The sequence below is a fragment of the Panicum virgatum genome, chromosome 9K, assembly GCF_016808335.1.
Source record: "Panicum virgatum strain AP13 chromosome 9K, P.virgatum_v5, whole genome shotgun sequence".
In the NCBI taxonomy this organism is placed as follows: Eukaryota; Viridiplantae; Streptophyta; class Magnoliopsida; order Poales; family Poaceae; genus Panicum; species Panicum virgatum.
The window spans coordinates 67,160,002-67,178,888 of NC_053144.1; the positions used below are offsets into that span (position 1 = coordinate 67,160,002).

An 18,887-nucleotide genomic window follows, 5' to 3' on the forward strand; every position below is an offset into this window, starting at 1 on the left:
GCCGTTGCACCTTGCTGACGTCATTGCACCGATGCTTGCTCCGATTGAGCATCGGTTCATCCGGTGCTGAAAGCTTGGCTGCTGCACGCTTGACAACGTCTCTGGAACATAGTACGTTGATTTCACCGATGCTTTACTTGACACCGTCGGTTCAACCGGTGCTTCACTTCTTTCTTCACTTGATCTCCAGAGACGCTCAGTTTTGCACCAAAGCAGGGCCGTCGGATCTTCTGACAACCATCGGATGCACCGATGCTATGGGCATCGGTTCTTCCGGTGCTACTGATTTCACTAGAAATCGTCCAATTCAGCGTTTCTTTGAGTTTTTTCTTCGTGTTTTGCTTTGTATGGCCTTTTTACTTCATCCCTGGGATCTAGAAATGTTCACTTAACAAAACCATTAGTCTCATTGATTGCGTTGTCATATGATCACCAAAATCACTCGAAATGACATAAAAGGTGCCATGTTCGTTACAGAGGTCAGCTCTTTGTCGATAGAATCAAAGAGCTGATTAAGTACAAAGGATTCCAGGTAAAAGTATCATTTTGTTCTTCGAGAAAAGAAAGTAATCAGACACTGCTTAAGAAAAAAAGTTTTTTACTTTAAATATGCCAGATTGCCAGTCTCAGTTAGCCCCTTGCTCTGTATGCTTGTTGTACGACCTATCTGCGACTATGCATATGCATAAAGGACCTACGCAAATCGCAAAATCCAGCACAAGGATTTGGATCGATGCATGACAACAGCAGTCTTCTTGGTTTTGTAACATTATCCAGTAGATTTCTTAGCATTTTATCTTGGGCATACCGTTACTTGGCCTATTTCAATGGGTATATTTTAGTTTTCAATCTGTTCTGATTACACATTTGCAGAAATTAATACTCCCTCTTCCACAACTATTGTGCAAATTTGGATTGTTTGCACCCAAATTTTCGATAACATATGCATGAGAGTTTCATTTTGTGGCCATAGAATATTTATCTGATGGGAATATTGTGCTTACAGATCGCACCGGCTGAGCTTGAAGGGCTTCTTCTGTCTCATCCAGAAATTCATGATGCTGTTGTTATCCCGTAAGCTCAGCCACCTGAATTTAAGGATTTCTTAGCCGCTTATAGTTTGTCAAAAGTTGTTGACTTTTATCACTTAACGGAGAATTTAACTTGTTTGTAAGGTTCCCTGACACTGAAGCTGGGGAAGTTCCTGTTGCCTATGTTGTGCGATCACCAAAAAGTTCCTTGAGTGAAGCTGATGTCCAGAATTTTATAGAAAAGCAGGTGATGCTTTCATGACTTGATTTAACTCATCGTAATTTTGTGGGCATGCATAGAGCTGAAAATGAAATACTTATTATTTCTTAGATTTTTTACAGCTACTCCATGTGATTTTATATGAATTTTCAGTAGTCATGGTCGCGCCATTTTCACCTTAGACACTTTCCCAGGAGATTTTTTTTACTACTGCTACATATGATTTCCTATGAAAAAACGGACTAGTGCAGTAGTACACTAGCACACATGGAATTGTAGTCATTTTTCTTTTTCCAATTTGTAGTTGTAGTAAATTTTTCTTTAATACGATTGTTACTGGCACGGAAATACGCATCGTGGTTTTGTTGCTAAAGAATTGCGTTGCAGGTCGCGTACTACAAAAGATTGGGGAGGGTTACCTTTGTGGACAGTGTGCCAAAATCTCCCTCAGGAAAGATTCTGAGAAGAGAGCTGATCCGCCAACAAGTGAGACAGTAGTGCTCGGGCTGCTTGCATCTCCGGACGCAGGGTGATGTGTGAAAACTGCGAAGCAATCTAGGCGACGGACCGATGGAAACAATCGCATCCTGCACTCGGATGGGATGATCGCAAGAAGATGTTTTTTTGAAATATTTCGCAAGAAGATGTTTTAAACGCCTGGGTGCTTGGTCTGTTGTCAGTTGTCACTCCCAAAACTTTACTGACAAGTTGGACGCACTCTTTAGCATCCACATCACTTGTTGTATTAATATACAGTATTATGTAAAGAAAGGGGTAAAATAAAAGGTACTCGTCCTGATCCAATCACCAACCAGCCAGCCTCTAGAATCAAGAGCACTGCATCGACAGATCCAGCGGAAAGAGTCAGCAATGGGCTGTGGGGCCTGGGGCAGGAGCAGCACATGGGCTGTGTAGTCAGCAATGGGCTGTGGGGCCTGGGGCTGGAGCAGCACATGAGCTGTGTGTTAGATCTCCGGAGAAGGTGGGAGAAAAAGTCACATCGGACACTGTAGCACACTATAGCACTTTTCGTTTGTTTACGGTAAATATTGTCCTACCATGACCTAACTAGGCTCAAAAAATTCGTTTCGCAACTTACATCAAAATTATGCAATTAGTTTTTTTATTTACCTACATTTAGTACTCTATGCATGTGTCATTTACTATATTTAATATTTTGATGTGATTTTAATGTAATGGAAAATTTGGATTTTGTAGGGGGTTTTCGGGGATCTAAACAACACGCATGGTTATCCTCGCGGAACTCCTGCATTGGCCCTGGCCGATTGCGTGGTCCGTCCGTCCGTCCGTCAGCACGGCATGAAAGCCATGCTGGAGCCAGAGAGGGCGCCAGGCAGCCACCCAACCCGGCCTTCAAAAAAAATTCTACAATATCCATCACATTAAATATTCGGACATATGTATGAAATATTAAATATAGTTGAAAAAATAATTAATTACACAATCTAACTGATCAGCACGAGATGAATCTTTTAAGTCTAATTAGTTCATAATTAAATATTATTTATCAAGTAACAACAAAATATACTGTAGTATCAAAATCAACAATTTTTCGTCAACTAAACAGGACTACCCAGCCAAGGTCAAACGCCTCCCTCGCCCGCCGGCGCCGCGGACGGCGACGTGGTGTGGGCGCGCCGCCGCCGCCCTATGGAGTGGCGCGTGGCAGCGCGTGCGCCGCAGCTCGCGCGTCGCGGAGGCCGGCGTGTGCCTGCCTGGTGGCGCGTTGTCAGCTCAGCTCCAAGTCGGGTGAGTGAGGCCCGCGGGGTGCCGGCGTGGGACCGGGACCAGCGCCAGATGCGGCGACGCATCCAAAAGAGGTCGATGCGCCTGGAGGTTCTCTTCTGACTTCTGAGAACAGATTTAGCCAGAGCCCAGAGGTTGATTCGCGAGCTGGTTGCTTGTGCATCGTGCACAACTGCACACCACGCTGCTAGAGATCAGAGGCCACTATACAACAGAAAACGATAGCATGTCACAAAGATGTTCACGACTTCAAGCGCATTGCAAAGTCACAAAAAGAAAGAAAAAACGGAATAGTTTTTCTTTAGTTTCCAAAAAAATTTCTACAGTATCTGTTACATCAAATTTTTAAACACATGTATGGATCATTAAATAGATTTAAAAATATAACTAATTAAACAATCTAACTGATTACCACGAGATGAATCTTCTAAGTCTAATTAGTTTATGATTGGATATTATTTATCAAGTAACAACAAAACGTACTACAGTATCAAAACTCAAACTTTTTCACCAACTAAACACAACCTTTGTTTGAAAGACTAGCGGGAGCAGTGCTCATTCATAAAAAAAATGGAATACTAGCAGGGGAAGTCTGAAGTTTCCCATTTGGCGATGCCGTGATGCTGCGTGCTTACGCGGGGGCGGGGAGGGCAAAGATAAAAAAAATAAAGCTATGGGTGCTCAAAGTCAAAGCGCGCGCGGAAAAAAGAATGCAGCTCTCGTTATGATATAATATGAAAATATATTGCGGAAAAATACCTTTGACTTCCGCTCCGGTTATTTTTTACTAGATTATTCTTCGGCAATATGACTCCATGCTAAAGTTACCTTGAGAAAATTTTAAGTTTAAACTGCATGTTCAGCCTATAAATGAATGGAGGAAAGGAAACAACTCGGTTGGATGATTGGATCATCCTTTTGTTATATCTCAACCTCTTAGCTACACTACTCAACTTAGAATTTCAATACAACGTGATTGTTAACATAGATCTAGTTTTCCAAATTCAAATGAAAATAAGCGAAATTTCGATGACAATTTCATGTGTTCCGTTAAAAAACAATTTTATGTGTCACCGAGTCCCTGCTCCATCATCGATTCATCGTGTGTAGATATCTCTGGCTCGCGAAAGGCCGGGCGGCCAGTTGGCTAGCCCGGTCTGGTAGCGTCGCGCCCCAATAGGTCCTGAGTTCGATTTTCCTCAGAAGCGAATTTCTGGCTATTGGGATAAAAAAAACCCTCGCTGTGATCGCCGCGAGGCTTTCGTCCCCGGGTAGATTTTTTTTTAATATCTCTGGCTCATCGGAAGTGGAAGGCGAGAGAAAGCGGGGGCACACCTACACGCCGCTCTGCGCTCTCTTTCGTCAGCAAATTTTTACACGAACAACTCGGGCGCAAGCAGCGCAACGCGACCGAGCAAGAGACAATGGCCGGCACGGCGGCGCCAGCGCCGGCCGCGGGCTACGGCGCGGACGGCGTGTACCACTCCCCGCGCCCGGCCGTGCGCATCGAGTCCGACCCGGGGCTCTCCCTCACCGACCTCCTCTTCCGCCGCGCCGAGGCGTGCCCCTCCGCGCTCGCGCTGGCCGACGCCGCCACCGGCCAAGCCCTCACCTTCTCCGCCCTCCGCTCCGCCATCCTCACCACGGCCGTCGCACTCGCCTCGCGCGCGGGCGTCCGACCGGGCGACGTCGTCCTCCTCCTCGCCCCCAACTGCGTCCTTTACCCCGTCTGCTTCTTCGCCGTCACCGCCCTCGGCGCCGTCGCCACCACGGCCAACCCCCTCTATACCCCAAGGGAAATCGCCAAGCAGGTCACCGACTCCCGCGCCAAGCTCGCCATCACAGTGTCTGAGCTGCTCCCCAAAATCGAGGAGCTCCGCCTCCCAAACATACTGCTCGACGGCGATGCAGCCAGCGCCACCGCTTCCATGCCTCCAGGCGCCAGCGTCACGCTCTACTCTGACCTCATTGCCGGGGCGCAGGAGACGGAGTACCGCCGCCCGCCGATAAAGCAGAGCGACACGGCCGCGCTGCTGTACTCGTCGGGCACGACGGGGGCGAGCAAGGGCGTCATCCTGACGCACCGCAACTTCATCTCGGCGGCGCCCATGGTGACAGCGGATCAAGACACGCACGGAGAGGGGCCCAACGTCTTCCTATGCTTCCTGCCCATGTTCCACATCTTCGGCGTGTCCGTCATCACGTTCGCGCAGATGCAGCGCGGCAACGCCGTCGTCGCCATGTCCATGCCGCGGTTCGACATGGACCTTGTGATGGCCGCCGTGGAGCGGCACCGTGTCACATACCTCTTCTGCGTGCCGCCGGTCATGATCGCCCTCGCCAAGATTGGTAGGTCCGGGAAATACGACCTCAGCTCGCTCAGGTTCATCGGCTCCGGCGCAGCGCCGCTCGGCAAGGACGTGATGGAGGTCGTGGCCAGGAACTTTCCGGATGCCATCATCGCCCAGGTAATTGACCGTGAACTACCTCGCAGTTCTTCAATTTGATCGTAATGTGTTGATAAATTGTAGATTTGTAGTACTGTGTTTTGTATAAACGATGAGGATTATGGGATCTTTCCGGGTTTGAAAGGACCGCCATCTTTTCAGCCTTTTCCAGCAGTACTTTGATACTGCTTCACCAAGGATCTTTCTAGCGTCTTTAGCTTAAAAGTTGGATTAGACGACAAAATTCGAATCTTTGTACTTTGATACTGCTCCAACAAGGACCTAATAGTGATGATGGAAATACCAAATGAAAGGCCCTTGGACCTGATTTTGCAGTTTGGAACGGAGAAAGCGACTGTCCCTCGTTTTTCAACTATAGGGAAAGTAGCATTCTGATGCCGCATACTATATTACTTGGATATTCAAACGTTATATCCTTGGGCATATAACTTAATTAAGGCACACGATGACCAGTTCTGGTTGTGCATATAACTTGGAGAGTCATCATATTCCAATATTGCTGTGCTGCTCCAAACTTCACTATACATGGAAGCACAATACTCAACTGCTTGTTGTGTTGCTTGTCATCTGATTATGTATGTTAATGTTGCAATCATATAGGTTATCAGTTATATGTTCTGTATTTTATTTATTTATTCTATGGGTCACTTTGATATATTAAATTGCGTGATTTATCAGATGATAGACGTGCAATCTACATGCTCAAAATAAAATAGCATCAATGAACTGAACAATGTGTCAACCTGTAAACATAAGATGCCTGGTCTGCAGGAATGGATTTATATATTTTAGGAAAATACAGCAGGGGAAATCCCTGCTGTGATAAATAAATTATTATAAAAGCGTTGGTGGTTTGTCTTGAAATCACAGCAAAATTTTGACAGCTGATGAGCTGAGGTTTTATATTTATATATGTCACTAGGCCCAGCCCATTTGTTGTATATATGTATAATCTTTGGCAAGCAACACATAATGAGACCTCTAGATATTTCCCAAAGTTTCTTCATGGTGTCAGAGCTTGGGCGACGGCGATGGCCACGGCTCCCTGATCTGCTGGCGGCCGCCGGCGGTGAAGCTTGACACTGGAGGGGTGGCTCCACGGGGGCGTTGGAGAGGAGGCGTTGCTGCTGTGTGGGACCAGCAGAGGGCGCAGGCGCGGCGGCCGGTGGCCAAGGGGCGTGACGACGGGCTCACGCCGGAGCAGCGGCGGGAGCAGGACGCCAAGGCGCTGCAGGAGAAGGCGGCTGCGGGAGGCGCAGCGGAAGCAAGGAGGTACTGCAGCGGAGAGTGACCGATTGAGATTGGGGGCAGCTGTGTGCAGCAGCTGTTGACGGTGGAATAGAAGCAAGCAAATCTGCAATTGAAGGTACGGGTGTTGCCTCTGGTGCTTGTGATTGCTTTACGGGAAGGTTGGTGAAGTCCATATCAGTGCACTCGTATTGGAGCTTGTGCTTATCGCTTGTTGGGAAGCTGGTTGCCTGGTTGGTGTGAGATAGCAAAGGAATTATTCTTCTGTTGTGCTGACTGAAGGGGGACGAAAAGGCAGCTTGTTTGTTGTTGCTTGTTGAGAGAGGAGTGAAGCTCTAACAAGATGGGGGGAAATCAAGGGATAGAGCAGGTTCTTGGAAAATTAGTGGAACTACTTACTGCAAAGAAGGATGAGGCTGCATCTGTAAGCAGGGAAATTGTGGTCCACACTGAACCAGTCCAGAAGATTGAATTGATGCCAAATGATGTCAAATTGGAGGGTATAAAGAATTACTTGGTTTGGTCTAGAAGGGCTCTTCGGTTGCTGAAGGCAAAGAAGCTTGAAGGATTTATCAATGGAGAGTCATCGGAGCCGGTGGACAAGTCAAGTCCTGAATGGAGTACATGGGATGCTACAAACAATTTGGTAGCTGCATGGTTGTTGAGTTCTGTTACTCCAGCAATTGCTAGCACTGTTGACACACTTGGAAGTGCAGCTGATATATGGAAGGCACTGGAAAAGATGTATTCAGGGACTGGAAATGTGATGTTGATGGTTGAAGTAGAAGACCGTCTCCATGATCTAAAACAGGGGGAGCGGTCTGTGATGGACTATATTGCTGAGCTAAAGAGTTTGTGGGCTGATGCAGATCACTATAAACCTATTGAGTTGCCACACTCAGAGTGTGTAGCTTGGGTGAAGAAGTGGATGGAAGAAAAGAGAGTTATTCAATTTTTAAGGGGTTTAAACCCAGAATTTGAAACAAGACGTTCTGCTATTTTTCATCAGTCCACTCTCCCTAGACTAGAGGAGGCCATAGCTGCCATATCACAAGAGGAGTCCAGATTAAAGGTGATGAGGGGAGGAATTGATTTGTCTCCATCTCGTCCTATTTTTGCAATAACAAGAGTTAAAGATGACAGGGAGTGTTTCAATTGTGGTGATATTGGGCACTTGATTCGTGATTGTCCTAAGCCATTCAGGCCCAACAGAGGAAGAGGAAGAGTGATTAATAGAGGTGCTTTAAGGGGTGGCAGAGGCCGTGGAGGTAGAGGTGGCTACAGGGCTAATGTAGTAGGAACACAAGATGAGTTTCCTAAAGCAAATGATGCTTCATTAGTGGAACCAGAAGAACCAAGGCATATGAAAGGGAAATGGGAAAGCTCTGAAGATCAAGATAGAGAGGCATATAGTGGTGATTTTATCAACTTTGCCTACACAGATGAAGGTAATTATGCCCATGCATCCATACTAACAAAAATATCAAAACTGAATTGGATCCTAGACTCAGGGGCATCAAAGCATGTCACAGGCACATCAAGTGAGTTTGTCTCATATATACAATATCCCCCCACACGTAAAGAGACCATACAAACTGCCGATGGTACATCACAACCCATTCGAGGTGTTGGCATTGTACAATGCACTCCCTCAATTAAATTATCATCAGTTCTGCATGTGCCAGCCTTTCCTGTTAACCTTGTATCATTGAGTGCTTTAGTTGATCAATTGGATTGTCGAGTTATCCTTGACCGGGAAAATTGTTTAATTCAGGAAAGACGAACAGGGAGGCATCTTGGGAGCGCAACCAGGCGTAGTGGGTTGTGGTACATGGATCGCGAAGAAACAAATGATGCTCCGTGTACTGTTCTAGCAGCGACAGTGGGAGAGAGAATCTAGGGTGATGCTTTTGCATTGTAGAATGGGGCATCTTTCTTTTGATAAAATGTTCAAAGTCTTTCCTGATGTAACGTGTGGGGCAGATAAGGACAAATTATTTTGTGATGCATGTGAGTTTGCAAAACACACAAGGACATCTTATGCGAGTAAGGGCATGAAGAGTGTGTCCCCTTTTGTGCTAGTTCATTCAGATGTTTGGACATGTCCTGTGGTTTCCATTAGTGGGATGAAATATTTTGTTACCTTTATCGATTGCTTTTCTCGGATGACATGGGTATATCTTATGAAGCACAAGGACGAGGTGTTGAAATGCTTTCAAGATTTTTGTGCTCTTGTGAAGACTCAATTCCATGCTCAGGTTAAAGTGTTAAGAACGGATAATGGGATTGAGTATGTGAACAAGGAATTCAGTAATTTCCTATCGACAAATGGTATATTGCATCAGACTACATGTCTAGATACACCTCCACAAAATGGTGTGCCTGAAAGGAAAAATCGTCATATTTTGGAAGTCGCTCGCTCATTAATGTTTACTATGAATGTACCCAAGTTTCTATGGAGTGAAGCTGTGTTGACAGCCACATATCTCATCAATCGTACTCCATCAAGAGTTCTTGGGATGAAAAATCCTTGTGAGGTGTTGCTGGGTGAAAATAAGTTTGTGGTTCCACCTAAAGTCTTTGGCTGCACATGCTTTGTGAGGGATCATAGGCCATCGGTGGGAAAGTTAGATCCACGTGCTATCAAATGCATTTTTGTGGGGTATTTTTCGGCACAGAAGGGCTATAAGTGTTGGAGTCCAAATGAAAGGCGTTTATTTGTAAGCATGGATGTAACATTTAGGGAATCTGTGCCCTTCTATGGAAACAAGACTGATTTGAATTTTATGTTTGAATTTGGCCCGACCAAATCAAATGAGGTTAGTCGAGAGAGGGAGAACGATGTTAGGTTAAGTGATCCAGTTGAGCAAAATCTAAAGAAAATGGAAGCAGTGATTAGTGGCTCTAATCCTCCAGTAAGAGTGAAGGCAGTAACTAATGACTTGAATCCAAATCCTGGTCATGGGGATAGTCCTGTAGTTGATCCACGCTATAAAGGCTCCTTGAAAGTATATGTGAGAAGGAAGCCTAGATCTCAGGAAGAGGATCCAGCAACTACTACTGAAAATTCTTTACCAGCTCCGTTAGATATTGTTGATGTGTCATCTACTTCTGAGATTGAGAATGATGACTCTGCTCTAAATGATATGCCTATTGCATTACGAAAGGGAGCCCGAGACAATGCTGGTGTGCCTCCAACAAGGTATGGATTTGAGCATGATATTAGCAACTATGTATCTTATGGTTCCTTGTCTCCTGCATATAGAGCATTTGTTGCATCACTACAATCTGTGACAATACCTAGAGATTGGAAACAAGCAAAGCAGGATCCTAAATGGCATGAGGCTATGCTGGAAGAGCTAAGAGCTCTTGAGAAGAATAAAACTTGGGAACTTGTGAAACTACCTGCGGGAAAGAAGGCCATTAGTTGCAAATGGGTTTTTACCATTAAGCAAAATCCTGAAGGTAAGGTGGAAAGGTATAAAGCCAGACTTGTTGCACGGGGGTATAGTCAAACATATGGTATTGACTATGACGAAACATTTGCACCTGTGGCAAAGATGGGTACAGTAAGAACATTAATCTCTTGTGCAGCAAACTTTGGTTGGCCCTTGCATCAATTGGATGTCAAAAATGCATTTTTGCATGGTGATCTCCAAGAGGAGGTGTACATGGAGATTCCACCTGGTTTTTCTAAAGACGGTATTGCAGAAAAGGTGTGCAGGTTGAAAAAAATCTTTGTATGGCCTCAAGCAGTCTCCACGAGCGTGGTTTGATAGATTTAGACGTGCATTATGTGGTATGGGTTATAAGCAGTGTAATGGAGATCACACAGTATTCTATCGCCACTCAGGAAGGCGAATCGCTATCTTGGCTGTTTATGTGGATGATATTATCATCATAGGTGACGATGAAGTAGAAGTTAAACGTCTGAAAGAAAATCTGAGCAAAGAGTTTGAGGTGAAGGACCTTGGTCAACTCAGGTATTTTCTTGGCATTGAGGTTGCTCGATCTCAAAAGGTATACTTCTCACGCAAAGAAAGTATGTATTAGATTTGCTCAACGAGACCGGAATGCTTGGATGTCGGCCAGCATCATACCCTATTGATCCAAATCACAAGTTATGTGCTGAATCTGGTGATCCGGTGAATAAAGACAGATACCAGAGACTTGTGGGAAGACTCATATACTTATGTCATACGAGACCTGATATTTCTTATGCAGTGAGCGTTGTAAGCAGATATATGCATGATCCCAGGAGCGGACATTTAGATGTAGTTTACCGAATACTACGATATTTGAAGAGCAGTCCTGGAAAGGGACTCATGTTTAAGAGCTTTGGCCATCTAAACGTGGAAGGTTACTGTGATGCCGATTGGGCAAGCTGTCTTGACGATAGGAGATCGACTTCAGGCTATTGTGTTTTTGTCGGAGGAAACTTGATACCATGGAGGAGCAAAAAACAATCAGTTATATCTCGTTCAACCGCTGAAGCGGAGTATAGAGCAATGTCACTTACAGTGAGTGAGATGTTATGGGTATGAAGCCTCCTGTCAGAGTTAAATGTGTTAAGAAAAGGTCCTCTAAAGCTTTGGTGTGATAACAAGTCAGCTATTAACATAGCTAATAATCTAGTTCAGCATGACCGAACAAAACATGTGGAGATAGATCGCTTCTTTATTAAAGAGAAGATAGATAATGGTATCTTACAATTGAGTCATGTAAACTCAGGAGGTCAAATAGCAGATTGTTTAACTAAAGGCTTAGGTGTGAAAGAGTGTAATATAGCGTGCAGCAAGATGGGAATGATAGATATCTATCATCCATCTTGAGGGGGAGTGTTGGGCCATGTTTATATTTATATATGTCACTAGGCCCAGCCCATTTGTTGTATATATGTATAACCTTTGGCAAGCAACACGTAATGAGACCTCTAGATATTTCCCAAAGTTTCTTCATTTTCATAACATAGCTGCGGTACTCCTATCCCTACTGAGCACCTTAGTACCCTCCGATTGACATTTTAGACAGCCGAATTGACTTATAATTAGTTATATTTTGCTCTAAGAAATGTCTTAGTAATAACATAGTGGTTTGATGAAGTAACTATCTAAAAGATCCTTACGGGAACATGTAGCATTGTGAATGCATTTGATCAGATTATACATGTACTCACTATGTTGCTGAAACTGTTGAAAATTTGCACTCCTTTTTGGCATTCCTTTCATCCATGAGTCATGTCAGCTGTAAACAGAACGACTTTGTCATGCCTAAGTTTCATGGTGTATGGCGCTCCTCGTGCAGGGCTATGGAATGACTGAAACTTGTGGGATCATATCTTTAGAGTACCCAGAAAAAGGACAAGCTCATCAATTTGGGTCAACTGGATCACTTGTCTCAGGAGTTGAAGCAAAGATTGTAGATATAGAAACATTGAAATGTCTGCCACCAAATCAACTAGGAGAAATTTGTGTTCGAGGACCAAACATAATGCAAGGTAAAATTTTGATCATTGACTGTTTATATTGTGTTTTCATTCTTTCTCCATATCATCAACTATTAAACATTACCAAGCCCAGTCAAAAATATTATACTGGCCTTTAGTAATTGGTAGCATTGTTTTTAGGTGCACACTGACAATAGATCCAAAAGTTCTCCATAGTATTCTGTCCTGGAGGGATATTGTGGCCAAAACATTTTCCTACTTATTGAATATATTATTTTTAGGGTATTTCAACAATGTGCAAGCTACTGAATTTACAATCAAGCAAGGGTGGTTGCATACTGGTGATATTGGGTACTTTGATGAAGGAGGCCAGCTTTTTGTAATTGACAGGCTTAAAGAGCTTATTAAGTACAAAGGTTTCCAGGTAAAGAACCCCGATTGTTTCACAAACACATTTTGTTTGTTTTTTGCGAGCTTTTGCTTATAAACATGTGGGCTGGAAATTAGTAACTGGACCGTCCTTACTCGAAGCAGATTGCCTCATTTGGGGCCTTTCTGCTGCTAATGTTCGTAGTTCTACTAAGCATTTGGATTCAGACAAATTATTATTCAGATTTAGGACATTGTTAGATTTTCATTGAGAGTACTTGATACAGTAAAACTTTTACAATCACTTTTCAGATATAATTAGAAAGGGCAGTGTGTTGTGGCCACCATCTAGATGTCCTATGCAATATCTATTCGGAAGAATGGGAGTTTCCCTAGTTTTCTGAATCAGTGTATCTCTTTACTATTCAATCTATCATAAAAGGAACCCCCCTTTGTGCACTTGGATTGCTGTATTTTCGAGCATATCATGTATTTTCCCTTTTAGTGGAATTTAAATATTTTCTTTGCTTTAATGGCAGATTGCACCTGCTGAGCTTGAAGGATTACTTCTATCTCATCCGGAAATTCTGGATGCTGTTGTTATTCCGTAAGTTGAGCCACATAATTCTGCGGGTTCATAGCTGCTTATGGACATGCCTTTTCCAATCTGTTGTTTTGTTATATCTTAATGGAGAGCTCTACTTGTTTCCAAGGTTTCCTGATGCCGAAGCTGGGGAAGTTCCTATTGCCTATGTAGTACGGTCCCCTGTTAGTTCTTTGACTGAAGTTGATGTCCAGAAATTCATCGAGAAGCAGGTGAGCCCTTGTAGGAACATCGGCTTAATCATGACCATCGTTACTTTATCCCTTTCAGTTCCTGTCTTTCTAGTATGGAATATTTGAAACTCCTGGGAGAATTAAAGTGTATCTGTATTTTCTCGGCGAATGATACAAGCCTGCTAATACATTAGTTGTTTTGTTGGTGAACTACGTTCTAGGTCGCATACTACAAAAGATTGAGGAGGGTTACCTTTGTGGACAGCGTACCAAAATCTGCTTCAGGAAAGATTTTGAGAAGGGAGCTCATCGCTCAAGTCAGATCGTCGAAGCTATAGCAAAACCACTTCTAATCTGTCTCAGAAGTCAGAAGACTGCTTTGCCTCTTAGCTATACTAAATTCGAAACTTGTGGAATGATTGTATTGAGTGGAGCTTATGAAACATGACATTTACTAGGCTGCGTCATGGGGTTCGCGGCATAGGAGCCAGCGAGCCGTTGCTTTGTAAAAAAAATTCTTTTTTTCCCAACTTAATTGAAAGACACATCTCTGCCTAAGGTTCGGCGGCCAAGTGGCTAGCCTAGCCCGATGGCACCCCTAGGTGGAGGGTTCGAGCCCCGTCGGGGATTAATTTACTCCACTTGGGGAAAAAAAACCCTTGATGTGCTCCCGTGTGCTTGGGCTGGCTGGTCTGACACTGGGCTGTGGATTCCGACCCAGTTGAACGGTGCCGCCTGGGGGCTGGTCCGACGCTGGGGCGCCAGTTCCGGCCGGTGGAACGGCGGCCGGAACTGGTGCCGCCAGGCCCAAGCCCGGAAAGAGCCGGGGTTCGGGGGGTTTCTCGGTCGGAGTCAACCTGGCCTCTTCTTAATAGAATGCTGCGGGGGCGGTCTTTCCCCGTCCGGGCGAGTTATTTTTTTTAAGACACATCTCTTGCTATTTTCTTTTAGAAAAAAAAAAGACATCGGACGATCAATACTGGTGACTTACGCAAATACAAATTTTAAGTCACCTTAAAAGGAGTAAATCTGGAGAAAAATAAAAAACTACTGTATGTCTCCAGTCTCGCCGCCGTCGGTCATCACTCCGAACCCGCGGCGGCCGCCTGGCTTTTCGTTGGCGCTCCACTTTCCTTGTCCGGTGCCTCCACCTCCCGCCTCCCTTGCCGCTGTCTCAAACTCTCAAGCTCTAGGTTTAGGCTTAAGATTTTTGTTCTGACTTCATAGATGGCAGGTTGGCGTCCTCTATTTTTTATCTGACTTCTCAGATAACGTGATACTTGAAAAAAAACAGAATGAGACTCTGCATTTTGGGAAATAATAAAAGAGAAAGACAGGTCCCTACCTAAGTTTTTTGAGGTCCTGGTGTGAAATACAAAATGGGGTCTACATTTAGAAAATATAAATAACTAAAAGGTATTTAGACTCCACGGTACCATAAGATTTAATGCTAAGAGAATAAAAAAAATGAAACTTCCATAACAAAATCTTCTTTATTTTCTGTTAAAAGCATCATTCTTCTAGTGTTCTCTAACAGCAAATCAACAATTCAAGAGCACTCTTTGAGTCTGAGCCATAGTCACCGAAGTTCCCGAGATGACGGATCGAGGAACGCGGAATGGGAAACGACACTTTCGATGCAATTTTACACTACGGGAACGAAAATGTTCCCCTGTTCCCGTATAGGAATGGTGCTCCCGTGTTCCACATTCCGCGGTGACTATGGTATGAGCAAATAGTTCGTCTTTTTTTTTTTGCCTCTTGCGCTTCTGAGCACCAGACATGGTCAGACTCAAACATCAGCCTAGTTAAGAATAAAAAATTACTGAATTAGTGAATTAGATTTAGAATATTAGATGGGAACGACTACATCTATTATCTATTGACAGGTAGTAACATATTATGGACACAGATTGATTGACTGAACTACATGTTGGGATCTAGCGTTCGATCCACCAGACAGATGAATGGAAACGAAGGTAAAACAACGTAGGATCAAGAAATATTGAATGCACACTCGCAATTGCACTATAATTCTCAAATGTCCAACCCTGTACAATGTCCAGGTAGGGGACTATTTATACACCCAACCTTATTTCAATATTTCCAAGATGCCCCTCTGGTTTTCCCGAAGATCAAGAGGTTGCAACAGGAGTGTTTGATAATTTCTACTGGTTGGACAGTCCGATTTGTACACCTCTGCTCAGGTCACATGTTACATGATGCTAAGTAACCTTCGGCCTCGACCTTCGGTGGTGGCCTTCGGCTTGCGTCCCGGAGCTTTTTATCGGAGGTCCCAGTCTTGAACCTTCAAGCTGTCGTCCGAAGGTTCGCTCTACTGTCCTCAGGGGCGCGAGTTGAAATAATCACCCCAACCTTCGGTAGCTTCACGCTACGACGGTCCTTCCTAACTCCCTGGCTTTCCCAACCTTCGGTGATTTTGCCTCCCGAAGGTTCCTTATTTCTTCCAGCCCTGTGTACTTACGAAGAATGGGAATGTTTAATTCATTAGTGATGATCCACCGTTTTCGGATCATACCTTCGGTTCTTGCAACCTTCACAAGGGGGCGATCCTCAACACTACAAATAACAGATAAAGTCATGCTTCATGATAATGGACTCACCAATGCAGGAGGTCAGCCTTTTGTAGTTGACAGACTTAAAGAGCTGATTAAGTACAAAGGTTTCCAGGTAAAGAACTCCAATTTTTTTCACAAGCAAATTTCTTAGTTTTTCCAAGCTATTGCAATAGCTTGAAAATTAAGACGAGTGCTGACCTCCTGCAATCTGGGCATGATCTCGCGCCAAATCCAAATTAAGAAGAGTGCTAGAGCTTATGAAGATTGCAGCATATATATACAGCAGCATGTAATCTGGGCATGATCTCGCTCCAAATCCAAATTTGCTTAAATACTTCTTCTTTTTTTGCATATCAGCAAATCTGGATTCATACAGCATGTAATCAGCCCAGGATTTCATACAGCAGCATGTAAATCAGGGCATGATCTGGCGCCAAAACTTGTTCAATAATTTGGCACCGAAACATGATGCCGTTGCTTGCAACACGAAAAACTTACATACTGTACTCGCAAAAAGAAGAAGAAGAAGAAAAACATACACTATATATCATTCTGCAGATAGCAGAGATTGGTACAATTTCACTTCGTCGGCACCCTAAGCTGCCAAAACAACATACAACTTTGTCTCCAGGACTTGAATGAATGAAGTAGAAAGAAAAACGATCAGGGGCTTTGGTCGCTGTCCAAAACAAAATCGACACAACGGTTGCGTGATTAGACCTATATATAGCAATCAGCTGCGGTACGTTGCTCGTCCGGTCCCTTCTACAAACAATAATAGATATAGAGGGTGAGAAAATCTGGGTGGGAAACACAATGCTCACTGCGTCTGCGTGTGGTATACGTACTGCCAGAAGGGCGCGCGTGCGCCCTGGCAGGTGATCCAGCGGCTACCCCGGCCATCTACAGCGCGCCTCCGCGGAGTTTGGGTCCCGGCATAACTTCCTCGGGCCCCGGCAACTTGCTGCCCGGCTCGTCGCCCAGGATCTTGTTGCCAGGAGCCGCTATCTTGCTCTCCTCGACGCCCACGGGCTTGCCGATCTCCGGCACCTGACCGGCGTCCTTCTTGGGCTCCTCGCCGATTAGTGGCACAACTTTGGGCGGCTGGATTACGCCGCGGTCGCTGACGACGACTCCGCCCAACACCTTGGCGGCCGCCTCATCGGCGTTGGTATTGGCGATCTTGCCTTCATTCTTGAGCTTCTTGTCTTCTAGCTCGCTGGGGGACAGGGGCGCCGGGTCCAGGGGACCGCCCGCCTTCCTGCCCCCTGGCTGCGGGAGCCCCCCCAGCAGCTGGTCCTCGGGGTTCAAGGAGCTGACCCGTATCACCGACGCGCCGCCGCTGGGCGCAGCGGTGTTGAACTCGGAGCACGTCTTCCTGATCTCGCCCTCCTTCCCTGTGAGAACTTTGAGAGCGCCGAGCTTCTCCATGGCCTTGGCGAACAAGGGGACGAAGTCGGTAGGCTTTGCCTCCATGGACTTGAGCACGGGCTCCGTCTTGGCGTCCATCCCCAACAGCCGGTCGATGGTGAGCGGCATCTTCTTGGCCAGAGCTAGTTCGAAGTAGCTCGAGTCGAAGGTGTTGGGCGAGACGAAGTCCATGGGGACGTTGCCCGAGTCCTTGCCGTCGCAAGCCGAGGTGATGTTCTTCTTGAAATCCGGGTCGATGGGCGCGGCGTCGGTCTCGATGAAGAAGCACCTGCAGATGCCGATGGAGTGGCCGCCGGCGAGCATGACGACCATCTCCTCGAGGCTGAAGCCCTGCTTGGAGAACTCGTCGATGAGCTTGGGCACCGCGATGTCGGGGCCCGGCAGGTTGTCGGCGTCCTCGCGGTTGGACGTGAGCGAGTCGCGCCGGCCCATGGGCACCTCGTAGGCGGGGCCGCCCGTCAGGCGCACCGCGTCCCGGGCGCTGGCCGTGACGATGTCCGCGCAGGACACCACGTTCGGGCACTTCTTCTCCAGCTCCGTCTTGATCTCTTCGATCACGTCGTAGCCCCTCACCGAGACGTTCGGGCCCGCCTCCTTCTCGGAGGCCTGGTTCGACAGCGGGTCGATCAGGATGGACGCGTCGCAGCCCTGCATCGATGATCGAGCCAAGACAGCAGGACGCACGTCATGTATATATACATATATATTTATATGTATAGATATACATATAAATATATATATATAAAATGAGAGTACGTTTGCGAAGCAGTCGTGGAAGACGAGGCGGAGGAGGCCGGCGGCGGTGCCGGGGTCCGCCTTGAACCGCTTCTGGACGATGTCGAAGATGACCTTCTCGGCGTCCGGGCACGACGTCTTGTAGAACTCTCTGTCGAGCTGCGCGGAGGCCAGCGGCGAGGACGCCGCGGCCGCGAGGAAGAGGACGAGGAGGATGGCCAGGCGGGCGTCCATGGTGCGGAGCGAGAGAGACAGGGGGTCCGTGCGATGCCAGGACTCGTCCGGGCCACGCTTATACCGCGAGCAGGCGGAGGCGGTCAACCAGGGGAGCCTCCGGGAGGGCCGGGCCGGTGGACACGGCGGGGACGGGACGAGCGGCTGTCTCGCTCGCAGGGTAATAATAGAAACAAAGGCCTCCCGTCTCGCGCCATGCCACCACGAGCCCTTCTCTTCACGACAAGGCCGTGGCCTCGCAGCGACGCCCGCGTTCTAGCCAGCAGGAGGATGGGCATGAAATTCGCTGGCTTTGTTCATGGAAAGTCGTGCCACGAAGGAGTACATATTTTTTCTACGAAACACAGTACATAGGCAAACGCACATAGACTCACCCCTATAAATACACGCACACAACTCTATCCCCTACGAATACATCCTTTGTTGTTGTCCCCATAGTAGTAATATGTAGGGCCTATACCATTGACAAGACACAAGAGCAGCAGTTGGACTTTCTCGTGTAACCAAACAGAGGGTCACTTAAGCTATTCCCAGTGCAGAATTTTATTCCACGATTTTGTAGTGTCATATTATCCAAGTACA

The 18,887-nt window shown here is 46.0% G+C and overlaps 2 protein-coding genes and 1 long non-coding RNA gene across 3 annotated transcripts; 2 read left to right on the forward strand and 1 right to left on the reverse strand.

Annotated features, from left to right (window-relative positions):
* The first annotated feature begins 465 nt into the window (after positions 1–465).
* On the forward strand, positions 466–2,125 carry LOC120647273. The gene is made up of 3 exons (XR_005664732.1): positions 466–1,074; positions 1,176–1,278; positions 1,639–2,125. It is a non-coding gene; the product is annotated as an uncharacterized LOC120647273 (long non-coding RNA).
* A 2,234-nt stretch (positions 2,126–4,359) lies between these two features.
* LOC120647275 (4-coumarate--CoA ligase-like 1) lies at positions 4,360–13,927 on the forward strand. The gene is made up of 6 exons (XM_039924009.1): positions 4,360–5,486; positions 12,039–12,231; positions 12,462–12,604; positions 13,089–13,156; positions 13,263–13,365; positions 13,548–13,927. Exons 1-6 carry the CDS (start codon positions 4,443–4,445, stop codon positions 13,662–13,664), a joined length of 1,668 nt encoding a protein of 555 aa, XP_039779943.1. The 5' UTR covers positions 4,360–4,442; the 3' UTR covers positions 13,665–13,927.
* A 2,498-nt stretch (positions 13,928–16,425) lies between these two features.
* Positions 16,426–18,382, reverse strand: LOC120648898 (peroxidase 44-like). Its single transcript, XM_039925531.1, has 2 exons — positions 18,093–18,382; positions 16,426–17,984 (listed from the first exon to the last, which is right to left on the reverse strand). Exons 1-2 carry the CDS (start codon positions 18,303–18,305, stop codon positions 16,809–16,811), a joined length of 1,389 nt encoding a protein of 462 aa, XP_039781465.1. The 5' UTR covers positions 18,306–18,382; the 3' UTR covers positions 16,426–16,808.
* Positions 18,383–18,887: the final 505 nt, after the last annotated feature.

What these genes read in the sequence shown, in the direction of transcription:
- LOC120647275 (XM_039924009.1), top strand. Translation starts at nt 4,443, where the DNA reads ATGGCCGGCACGGCGGCGCCAGCGCCGGCCGCGGGCTACGGCGCGGAC. An exon ending in CGGATGCCATCATCGCCCAG is followed by an intron (nt 5,487 to 12,038) that starts GTAATTGACCGT and finishes CTCCTCGTGCAG; the next exon opens with GGCTATGGAATGACTGAAAC. An exon ending in TTAAGTACAAAGGTTTCCAG is followed by an intron (nt 12,605 to 13,088) that starts GTAAAGAACCCC and finishes CTTTAATGGCAG; the next exon opens with ATTGCACCTGCTGAGCTTGA.
- LOC120648898 (XM_039925531.1), bottom strand. Translation starts at nt 18,305, where the DNA reads ATGGACGCCCGCCTGGCCATCCTCCTCGTCCTCTTCCTCGCGGCCGCG. An exon ending in TCCACGACTGCTTCGCAAAC is followed by an intron (nt 17,985 to 18,092) that starts GTACTCTCATTT and finishes TCATCGATGCAG; the next exon opens with GGCTGCGACGCGTCCATCCT.